The 11,807-nt window shown below is 47.3% G+C and overlaps 1 protein-coding gene across 1 annotated transcript in view; it reads right to left on the bottom strand.

Moving 5' to 3' along the window:
• Positions 1–5,646: 5,646 nt before the first annotated feature.
• The window catches only part of LOC138579584 (keratin, type I cytoskeletal 9-like), a 117,121-nt gene continuing 110,960 nt past the window's right edge, over positions 5,647–11,807 (bottom strand). Inside the window, exons 20-22 of the mRNA XM_069649855.1 lie at positions 9,638–9,673; positions 7,092–7,106; positions 5,647–5,702 (exon numbers count right to left, since the gene is read on the bottom strand). Of these exons, the coding sequence (XP_069505956.1) occupies positions 7,101–7,106; positions 9,638–9,673 (42 nt within the window). The 3' untranslated portion in view covers positions 5,647–5,702; positions 7,092–7,100. The remainder of the gene's footprint in view (positions 5,703–7,091; positions 7,107–9,637; positions 9,674–11,807) is intronic.

Genomic DNA, 11,807 nt, shown 5'->3' with positions numbered 1-11,807 from the left:
GCCGTATCACGAGTTCGGCGGTAATGTAATTCACCATTCCCCATTGAGCCCATTCAGGAATGCCCCATTCCCCATTGGGCTCAATGGGGAAAATTTGCGCTCTTACCGCCGGCGGATTTCCCGGAAGCGGTAATAGCACAAATTTTCGTCGGATTTCCGCCCAGCCAAGAGCTGGGGCGAAAGCCGCCGAAGTCCTGATTTGGCCGACCCTTAAATCTGGAGGTAATAGCAGGACCGCCGGATTTAAGGGTTACCGCCAAAGTTGTGATGAGGCCCTGACTGTTGAAACTGTGGATTGTTGCAAAAAAAAATAACACATTGATTTTGAGGTGGTGTATCTCATAGGGCAGGGATAAAAAGAGCGAGACATCTTAAGTAATTTATTATTAATGCATTACGAAGATGAATAATGTTTTACATGTGTTTTAAAAGATTTGTTAAGGCTAGGAAAGTCCAAGACTCTCGGGGCCTCATTATGAATAGCGCAGTTAAAACGGGGTCATTACCGGCATGGAGGTAAGAGCGGGTCTGTGCTCGTATGACACCACTAATAGCGGGTGATTACGAGTACGCAAGCATGCGCAAACCCCCATGCCGGTAATGGTATACCGGCATTCCGCTAAAGGCCCTTCAACCCCCGATAGTGACATCAGGGGAACCCCTTAATACATATCCGGTAATAACAACATGCTAATGCCGGGCTCGTAATACTGGACCCGGAAGTAACGTCATCGTGACAGAACGGGAAATGCGCTGGCATCTTTAAAAAAACAATCCATTGCAATCCTCCCAAACCAACAGTTGTTTACAGGAGAGACCAGTGGAAATACATACACCATGTCGAAGGCAACCTGGAAGACTACCCTCCGCCTGCGGAAAAAACGCTTTTCTGATGCAGAATTGAACATGCTTGCGGACACCAGCGCAAGAAGGAGATCTGGCAGGAGTTAGCCCGCAAGGTCTCTTCTGTTGGAACCACCCCACGGACAGTGAGGGATTGCAAGAAGAGGTGGGATGACCTCCGCCTCAAGGTCCGCAATATCCTTGCAAGCAACAGGAGAGAGGCCATGGCTACAGGCGGTGGTCCCCACTCTCCTGCCAAACTGGCCACCTGGGAGGAGACGGCAAACACCTTCATCAATCTGGAGTCCATTGAGGGATTTGGGGAGATGGAGACGGGTGCGGCAACATCAGCAGATGGAGGTGAGTGACCCCTGCAGATCCCTGTAGGGGAAACCATGACATAGCACAAGTGATGTGGAAGAGAGTCTAGGCAAGGCAATGCAGGTCCGAACACACACATGAACATATTCTTGTCCAGATGGAGGGGCAAACCCTGCCACACTGAAATACATGCTGAGTGCCAATCCTATTACCAACACACAGCCAACACACACGGACCTTGCCCATGTAATACATCACACAAACCCCAATACAACGGCAAATGCTAAAATGCCCCCTCATACTACCCTGTGTGACACACATGTAAAACATGAATGCATGATTAAGGAGATACTCCACAGCACCATAGAATGCATCTGGCATGTTACAATATCACTGATGCCCTGCATCTCTTCTACCCCCCCAGGCACTGATGGAGAAGATGCCAGCCAGGGTACCACCACAAGGGCATCCACGTCCCGGCCACAGAAAATGGCAACCAACACCATCACCTCCGCGGCAGCCTCGCAGCCCACACCTACACCCAGTGCCCCTGACACTGTGGACACCCAGCTGCCCACACCTACACAAGTGGAAGGCGAGGCCCTAGAACCACTGGCCACCACCAAAGATGACGTGGAGGAGTGTGTGGACCAGGAAGGAGTCACGCATGTGGGATGTCCACACTCACCAAGCCCCGTTTCCACCCCTCACCTCATATCTGCCCTCACCCACCTACAGCAATGGCTATCCCTGCCTGCACGATTCCGACCTGAGCCCCATCCACGAGGACATCACTGATAATGCAGGCCCTGTGACAGCACCCTCGACCACTGCTGCACCCAGCAACAGCCTTGCGGTACGGCTGACGAGGGTGGAGGCCAGCCAGGAGTCGATGTTGGACCTGCTGCGCCAATACATTGCAGATGGTGAGGAGACCAGGCGAGAGATAGCCACAGCCATAGCGGGGACCACAGCCGCCATAACGGCCAACACAGCCGCAGTCAATGCCTCAGCAGTGCTGATGAAAGACTGTCTGGGGGCCATCACACAGGTCCTGACATCCATCCTGCTGCACATGCAGCGGCCACAACTTGCAGAAGGTGTGGAAATCCCCACCGACTCCTCACCAGCCACCACACCTGCTTCCTCTGTCCCCACTTCCTCTGGACCCCCCAGCCCTGTGCGTCCTACGAGAAGCAGTGCGAGGAACACTGAAATGCTGCCCCCGGACAGCAAGAAGTCCAACAAATAGTGTGGGAGAACTATGGGAGTGGCTCAGATGGTGTTGGGGTGAATGGGAGCATTAGGGGGAATTCACTGTGGGGTTTTGGAAGTTTACTGGGGGAGTTGGGAGTTCACTGGGGGATTGGGGGGCGTTGTCACATTTTTGCAGTTTGAATCAATACACCCGTTGTGTGAAAAAACATTCAATTCCTGGACATTGTTCATTTCGTGTGTATCCATTTAATGTATGACGGTGTTCAGTGCCCAACTCCCAACATTCCCTGTGTGCATGTTCACATGGACTCAATGTGTCTCTAACACATATCTATCAAAGTCCCTTTGGTTCTGAAGTATTTGTGAATCAGAGATTGGTGTACTGCATGGCCATCCTTTGCATCACATACTGGCAGGGGTGCTGCTTCACCTCCGTCTCCATCCTCATCATCCTCACCCAGTGCGTGCATGTCAATGTCAGGTGGCAGTGGTACATTTCTCCGGATGCACATGTTGTGCAGCATGACACAGGACATGGTGATCTTTGCCACCTTCTCAGTCCTATAAAGGAGTGCTTCACCAAACCTGCGTAGGCAGCGGAACCGCGCCTTCAACAGGCCAAAGGTCTGCTCAATCACAACACGGGTACGGGTGTGAACCAGATTTTACTCCTCTTGATGGCTGTTCCGTGGATTCTGCACAGGGGTAAGTAGCCACGGTTTCAAGGGATATCCTCCATCACCTGCAGGCAAATACAAATAGGTGTGTGTCATTCTGAGCTGCCACCTTCAGGATTCACAGTCATGCCCACAGCTATTTGATGTGGACATGCGCATGTCCCTGTACGTATGCACAAATATTATCTAGATTCTACTGCTATGAGGTGTGGTAGTCTGGATGGCATTGAATAGATAATGCAGGATGAAATAATACATGCTGAGGCGGATGTACTGTGGTTGTATGACAATGTTTCACCTCCCATTTTTGCTGTGTATACTACTCTGTACATGGTCACACTTGCCACATTGGCACGGTTGCAATCCTGTTTAGTCATGCATTGCTTGACATACACATGGTGGCCTGGTTGTGCGTCTTACATGTGGTCATTTATATACATTAATTATCAGATGTGTGCCAATGATGTGTCATGTTGGGGGGTTCAGGTCAGGAGTCATTAGCTCTGAGTGCATTCTCCACTCACCGTCCATTCCCACCCAGGTGGAGTATGCATCCCCCCCATTCCTACCCAGGTGGAGTATACATCCCCTCACATTCCCACCCAGGTGGCGTATGCATCCCCCACCCCCATTCCCACCCAGGTGGAGTATGCATCCCCCAATTCCCACCCAGGTGGAGTGTGCATCCCAACACATCACTACCCCGATGCACTGCCATGGGCCAGTCAGGCAACTCACCAAGCAGCCAGGCACATGGTCCAGCATGTCGCTCCATGTGACGGGGTAGCATTTAGTTACGCAGCACCATGGCATCATGCGTTGATCCGGGAAATCGGGTGCAGCAATGTGTGATGATCTTGCTGGAGTCACATACCATCTGCACATTGATGGAGTGGTATAGCTTGCGATTGCGGTACACCGCCTCTACGGCATGGGGGACTACCAATTCTACATGGGTTCAGTCCAGGGCACCAACACATTTGGGCATGCCTGCCAGTGCAGGAAAGCCTACTTTGGTGTCGGCTATCTCCTGGGCTGTCCGTGGTAGGGATATGTGGGTGCTAGCGTGCTTCAGAAGGGCATCCAGCACTTGGGACAGCATGCGTGAAAATAGTGGTTGTGAAATGCCATGCAACTGGCCCACTGTGTGCTGGTAGGTGCCTGTGGCCAGGAAGTGGAGCACAGACACCACTTTTAGTAGTGGGGGATGGCAGTGCATATTTCTATGAGGATAGCAATGTCGTTGCCTATCATGTCCACTATGGTGGTGATGGTGTCCCGGTCCAACCGGTACAGGGTGTGGATCTGGTCAGGGGTTAGATTGAATGGGCTGGGTCTGATGCGAGGGATTGGTGGCTGCCTACGAGGTACTACTGGCTGCACTGGTGGTAATTGCTAGGCCTGTCTCACCCTCATTCTCCTCCTGCATCTCCTCTGTGCTGCCTGTTGTTGCTGATGTAGTTGTTGCTGTAGTTGTAGCAGTATAGGCATGTCCTCCAGCGCCATGATTGCAACAGCTAGTGGTAGCATTTTGGTGTAGGAAGGGGTGTGGTGTGTGGGTGTACTCCTTATATACTGTGCCAGACTCCATTGAGTTCACCTGTTGTGATTGCGTGCACCTGTGGCATTTGGCTTGATTTCTGATTGCTGTTTAAATTGAGGTCAGCGATGCCTGTATGGCCGCCATCTTGCAGGCCCTGATTACCAGCTTCAGGATGCCTGTATTTGCATGCCCGTCTGGGTTGTGATGTCCTCCTATTACCGGCATGCTGGTATTTACTCCCCGAAGGGTCGCGTGTACACGCCCATGCCGGTATGAGGGGGCACGGTACAGGCGGTGCCGGTATTGGCGGGTTGTCGGGTCGGAATGCCCCGGACCCGTTAACAATGCCTCTATTACCATTCCGCCTTCCTTTTTTCATTACCTCCATTCTCGTAATGAGGCCCTCTGAATTTAGTATGACTTCTGACTGTCTTGTAAAAATGAATTTAGTTTTAACTTGTTTTAAAAGGTGTATGCTGTTGTTGCCTTTATGGTTTTTATTGCCGATTAAAGCTATGTAAACACACCCAAAATCAATTAATGATGAATTACGTTAAGAAGTGAGATTTATTTGCTTGATGATTTTAATGCATTATTTATGCTGATGATTTATGTGTTCTGAATGTACTTTTATGGAACTTGGATGTAATCCTTAGCTGGGTGTTCATCCTATGATCTGCTATACCACCCTGTGCATCAGCCCAATAGTACACAAAGTTGGACCCGTCCTTCCGGTTACAAATCACATTCTTCACCCTCCAGTACTTTGGTGTCCCACAGTATTTGCCCTCTTCTCACCCGGAAAGCCAATTAATCTGTACCTGCCACACGCTATTTGCACCCCTCGATTCCTAGCCCTGTACACCATCCCCAAACCATGCACCCAATAAATAACAAAGACAAAGCAAGATGTGTGATGCTTTGGATACTTTATTGCAAAAAGATTTGAAGAAATTGCAAGATCACAGGAAACTCCTAGACAATAACAAGCTCTTTGTGGGTGCCAGAATGGTAGACGATGCGGGGAGGAGACGCTGCGAAGAGCGAGTCCATAACATTCCTCTATCTGTGGGATCTTCCAGTAGGCAGAAGCACCGGGGCTGGGGATTCGTAAAAAAAAGAGAAACCCAGACAATAATGAACGGATAATCCCTTAGAAGATACCAGAACTCAACCATCCATTCATAAAGCAACATCTCATGTATGTGCCCGCTGCTAGCCCCTCAGGGCAGCGCTCTGAACAAATGTCATGGAAGTGCCAACTGGTGGCATCCTAGAGCAGTGCGTTGAGTTAAGACAATATGAAATAATGTTACATTATGCATTGTTCTCCATGATAATGAAATACCACACATTTCAATACAAAGGAGTGTCTAGAGTTCAAGGGTGGCCTTTATGGATTAAGAGACATCGGGTCCAGCCGCCACTGTTTGAAAGTTAAACATTCCTATACTTGTACAAAACACCAACACTAACTAATCTTGGTTCAGGGGTGAGGCTCATTTTTCCGACACACAAGCACATTATTGGTAAATCTTTCATCCATTCGAAAATATTTCATGAATAAACACATTTACTGATATAACCCTGCCTTTCTAACAGCATGCAGTCTGTCTGACTTCCTGAAGTACTTTTCCCATTAGGGGTGAATGCCCCTTTGGATGCACAGAGATGAGTGCATCCTTTTGTGCGAAGATGTGCCAGTTCCCAGCTCGTGTTCTTTTGCAGAACTATCAGATAAGACAAAGTATTATTGTCCAAGTCCCACCTCTGGATCCCAAGCATCTTTCAAGTGAGAGATTCTTAGAACTCAGATATTTCTAAATACAGTGCAAGAACCACAGGCTACTGAGTTCATCGGCTACTGCATTGTCCCACACAAACTTGCCCCATGCCCCTTAGCGTTACCCCTTTGCTGAAAGCTTGCCATTGCAGCCTCAGGAGAGGAGAGAGCAACTGCATGCACTCTATTTTTACTGGTGAATTGGGGATCATAGTCCTCACCGCGAAGCATCTCTGTGAGCACTAAAAGTCACACACAGGGAGCTTTATTAATGTAGCTAAAACTATTTCTATTGGTTTTAAATAATGGAGGTTACAGAAAGGTCTGTGTAATTACCAAAACAACGCTGTGGTTCTACCGCTATCTATACATGTCGGCACTCTGAACATGGGTTTGCAATTGATCTAAGCCAGCTAAGGTTCAGCGGGTGCCTACCCAGATGGATACCAATACCATAAGGATTAGATTGCGTTGAAGTTTCCTTGTAGCTCTGCCAGGGCCACTTAACACCACATCACATTATCCCCTGGGATCCCCAAGAACAAGAGTGCGTATCGATGGAGAGATCATTACAGAAGTGGTGATGTGGACTGGGAGGGAAACCCCTTGGGGGCCGCGCGTTAATGCAGGAGAGGGTTCTCCGTTTGTAAACTGAGTTCCAATCATAACAGCCAATTAACAAACATTGAAAGAAACGGTGTCTCACCCGTGTTCATTAACCCTGTAAGGGAAGAGAAATAAGGACATAGTTACAATAATTGTATTCATTGTATTGCTATTGGCTCCTCAGTCAGTCAGATTTTAAATGCCTCGAAAACAAGATGTTTTCTTTATCTGAGAGCCACCCCCATTTCCAACCAAGGAAACAAGTGTAATTAAAGGGGAAGTTCACTCAAATATGTTATCTAAAAATATTGGTCAGAATGAAAAGGATATATTTATATTTTTGTTAAAAAAAGTTCCCAGGAAAAATTTGCTGCAAATGTGCCTCCAAATCGTGCTTTTAATCGACTTGAAGGTATCCGTTTTCTAAGCAGAAACACTCCTATATGTCGTTTCTATTCTCTGCTCTTGCTGTAGTGAGCAAGCAGGAGCCCCCTACTGGCAGCTGGAGCTTGTTACTACTGCCCGAGAGCAGAGAATGAAAACACTCTTTCACAGGACAGGCAGTCCTGAAAGCAGAGGTGCTCTTCATCAGGGGTACCTCACCCACCTTGGCACAATGATTTATCAGGATATCAATAATGCTAACATGACTTGTTTTGTTCTGCAGAGCACAATGCCTGAGGGTAAATGACAAATAAGCTACATTCTTTCATTTCTCTTGGCTACCCATTGCCAGACACTTCTGCAGCATCCCTGGGCATCCTCGATCACCAAGGAAACCATCTGTGAGGCTCAACAATGCTTCACAGATGCTTTTTCTTGCTGGGGGGATCATTTCAGTTATATTCTGCTTCAAAGGTCCCTGGCTATGTTGCACAATCACAACCGCAGAGGGTGGTGGTGGGAAGAACGAAAGCTTACGTTGTCCACCTCCTTTTTGGTAAAAGCAGCCATCGTGCCCTTGTTTTTTTGTCAGCTGAGGACCATTTATGGATTGCAGGCAAGGGGCACCTTTTTTACTTGTTTTGTTGTTCTCTTACTGGGACATTCATTTTTTGGACCTGGTAATTCTGCTCTAATTGTACACACAGTTGAGCTACCTTGCAGCAGCAAGGTTGCTGTTGTTTATTTTAGTAGTTTGCCTGGTACATAAGAAACATTCCCAAGCCCCGATATAGCCCAGCTGCCACCGTGATCAGTGTTTGTCTTCTGTATTTAAGCAACCAAATCATCTGAAATTGCTGCAGGCAAAACTGTGTGTGTGGGTAAGCGTGGCTTCAGTCTTTGGCATCTCCTTTAAGAGCTGAGAATGGTGGATGATGAGAAAGGAGCAGTTCTATTAAGCCTCATGCTGTGGAGGACACGACTGGAAGGAGCCGTGGTCATTTATGATGCACTTTATCTCAGTGCGTTTCCTTCACTTTTTGAAGTACAGTGGTGGGAATGGAGTGGAGGAAAGGCAGGATCCAGGTATCGGGTTTGTATTACAGGGGGGGCAGGAGTACGGGATTAGTGGGGAGCTGTAGTGGGGAGCTGGGGGAAGGGAGACACTGGCTATTAGAGAGAACACTTCGACTACTTTTATTCCATAAACTTTGACTCCTGCACAACTGTGTGAATATTAGCAGTATTGCCATGATTGGCCGCTATATGGATCTGAATTCTTAGCACTGAAGAGCTTGGAGAACATGAAATGGACACCCACCGCATCGGACATTAATGAAAAAATAAGGCAGGAATTTCCCGTGTTATTTTTTTAATGCATTGGCACAAACAAGAACAAGAGTTCAAGGCTGGAATCCTACTAATAGGACCAAAGTGCTCACTGATAGAAGGATTAAGGGATAACGTTAAAGAGTTAGAAAATGGTGATATGTTTAATTACTTAGCAGTACACTTTGCAAGCAACATGAGATGGGCCGCCCAGTTGGAACACTCTAAAGGAACCCATGATTTGAATGTCATTTATTTAATCTATAAGAGATTTGGCTGACAGGTCTGACAGGTATCTAACTAAAAGACTATGAAACACAGTACACGCTGTAGTACACGCTGTAGACTTCTGGAGGTAGTCAACTTTCTGTGCATTGCTAGTGTCTCATAACGTCTCAGCTCCACACCGCCTGCTCTGCCTACCCTATGTATCCAGTTTAGACCATGAGTCAGGAGTGCAGTTCTTAGGTTTATTCCACTGTGAGGGCCATGCTGCAACCTCATCAGGACTTAGCCAGGTCACACTGAGGTTACTTTACTTTCTTCCAATGAGCGTTAAGCTGTACCTTGAGCCAGCGCCTGCAAACTGTTCCCACTGTGTGGGTTAACAAAGACAGGTGCTCCAGCTCAGCACAGACTAAAAGGCGTGATGGCCTATGTGCCTGCACTTTCCACAGGCCGGCTTGCTTTCTCTCATGCTCTACAGTGATGCAAAGGTGGCATTCACGGCATCCGTGGAGACCCTTACATTACTGTAAGCAAGGAGACGACTTGCCATCTCCAAGAGAAAACACAACCTATGATGACCAACTACCTCTACCAGCATCACTGTGAACAAAGATTTTTGAAGTTTGCATAGAGTGTATGTTATATGTGCAGTGCTAACACCATGCAAATAAAACTGACATGAACTTGAAGTAATGTTGTCCTTACCAAAAATCCACCGGAATGACCACCACCACTGACACCCTGCAGAAGAAGTGAAATGCATCTTTAGCAAAGACAAAACTGGTGGAACAGCAGGAGCTCTTCCCCACCCTGTGCAACTCCTAACCATGGCCCACACGTGAGAGGTGCCCAATTTTATAAGAATCTCAAATAAATAGTCTGACATCAATGCAAATCACTGTCACTACTGTAAGCAAAGAGGCCAGACTCCCTCTGCAGGCATCCCCACAAGCAATGACGTCACTAAACCTGTGCAAGCATCACTGTAAGCACTGCCATGTATAGCTCTGCTGCTGTCATCTTCTGCATAGTTTCATTGAAGGTTCTCTAGCACTTGCTAATGGATCCTTTCTCTTTCCTGTAGGGTCTTCCAAGGCAAGGGTATTGCAATACATCTTGCTTGCGAACAATTCTATCCCTACCCCTATGCATGTAGCATTCCTTACATAAAACAGAATTAAAGCATGACTGACTAAAATCGCTTTCTTCCAGCTACCAGTGGGGCTTGCTGTCTTAAGTACTGCGAGAAGACAGGCATTCCAGCATTCAGATAAATACATGAAATATAATGAGGGGAGAATCTGGAAAAATCATATTTAAAATTTGAAAGAACCAGGAAGCTGTTATCTTATGTGGTCTACACTCTACAATTCAGATAACTTTGACATAAACATAACATATGTAAAAAAAGTTGATGTGTGCCGGATAGGTAGAACATTACCCAAAGCAGACATGTTGGCATTGCTACAGCGGATGCAAAACATAGATCTGTCTTGGAACCAACACATTTGCACTTATTTCTGAAAGAGTCAGAGATGTTTATTTCAATTGAAATCGTTGTAGGCTGAGGATTGCATAGAAAAGTCCCAAGTTAACAATTAGACCAAGTCCATGATAGTCCTGCTGGAGGAAAATCTCCTGGAAACCGCCCTACCGCTTGTCGATCTGTGGGTCTGGCAATTGACATCAGATTCTCATCAGACTCTGTGCCCCATAGATTCAGCAAGGGTATTCACTCACCACGTGTGGCGATCCTCTCAAAGGGGCCCTCAAGGGCTATTTCGTGAAGTTCCCTGCATCGGTCTCTAGATATTTGTTTCTTGTTCTGTCGTGCACAGTGACAGCATGCTGAATAAAAACGCTTTATACTGGTCAACCAATCCCAGGCATATCTACAGCATTCCTCTGCATTCGCGATCACCCAGGAAAACCATCTGTGATGCTCAACAACTCTTCACAAAGGTTTTTTTTTTGGAGGTGGCTGGGTGATGATACTTCAGGCTATGAGATGGTATAACTGTCCATGGGTGTGTGGCACAATCACTGCGGTTTGAATGTTAGCAGAATCGTTATGTTTTGTTTGGCTGGTATGTTGCTATGAATGCAATGTCTCTGCACCACTGAAGTGTTTCTATCATGCACACCCTGTTGTTTTTCCCATATACGAATATTGCATTACCCCTAGAGCCGACATTCCGACATCATTTACTGTGGGTCAGATGGGGCAGTGCTGCAAAGAAAGCTAAAATGGAGAGTCTTCTGTTTTCTATATTGCTACAAGCATTGCAAAGCTACACATCCTGAGGGAATCCGTAGACACTCTCAGAAAGTTGAGACGACATGCAGATCTTTTTTCAGCCGTCATCTGCTTTGGCTCTACAGGAAGGGGCGTAGGAGACCCATAAAATGTGGAGGGTACACGGGACACCTTGGGACTTTGCTTTTTTTGGTAAAAAAACTCGATAAGTAGGAATACCACCCGTCACAAAGACATTAAGGTGCACATTCGGGAGATCTAAATCAGGAGGCCAAACGTATGATACAAAAACAAACCGATGGCGCAGTAGGATACCTGCACACCAGCGACCATTAAACAGGCACACACGCTGCCACAACGTGCAGACCACTCACACAAGCGTGAATTGCATGCTTTCAAATTCTGGACCGGCTAGCTTTCCTTGGGTGGAGGTATAATCCGCAATACGGAAGGAAGCAGGCATACAACACGCAGATTGCCCCTTCAAAATAACAAAGATGGAAGTGCCCGATTTTGCATTGAGTGGTCGTGATTGGTTCTCTCCCGTCTACTACAGCTGTCTCAGAAACCCCCCATGAGGAAACAAGTCAAGAACGAGGGCAACCACCCACCGCATCA

This window comes from Ambystoma mexicanum, chromosome 3p (genome assembly GCF_040938575.1).
Source record: "Ambystoma mexicanum isolate Mex_15411 chromosome 3p, UKY_AmexF1_1, whole genome shotgun sequence".
NCBI classification, from domain to species: domain Eukaryota; kingdom Metazoa; phylum Chordata; class Amphibia; order Caudata; family Ambystomatidae; genus Ambystoma; species Ambystoma mexicanum.
The sequence above is the reverse complement of the archived record's forward strand: the minus strand, read 5'-3'. Positions and strand labels throughout refer to the sequence as shown.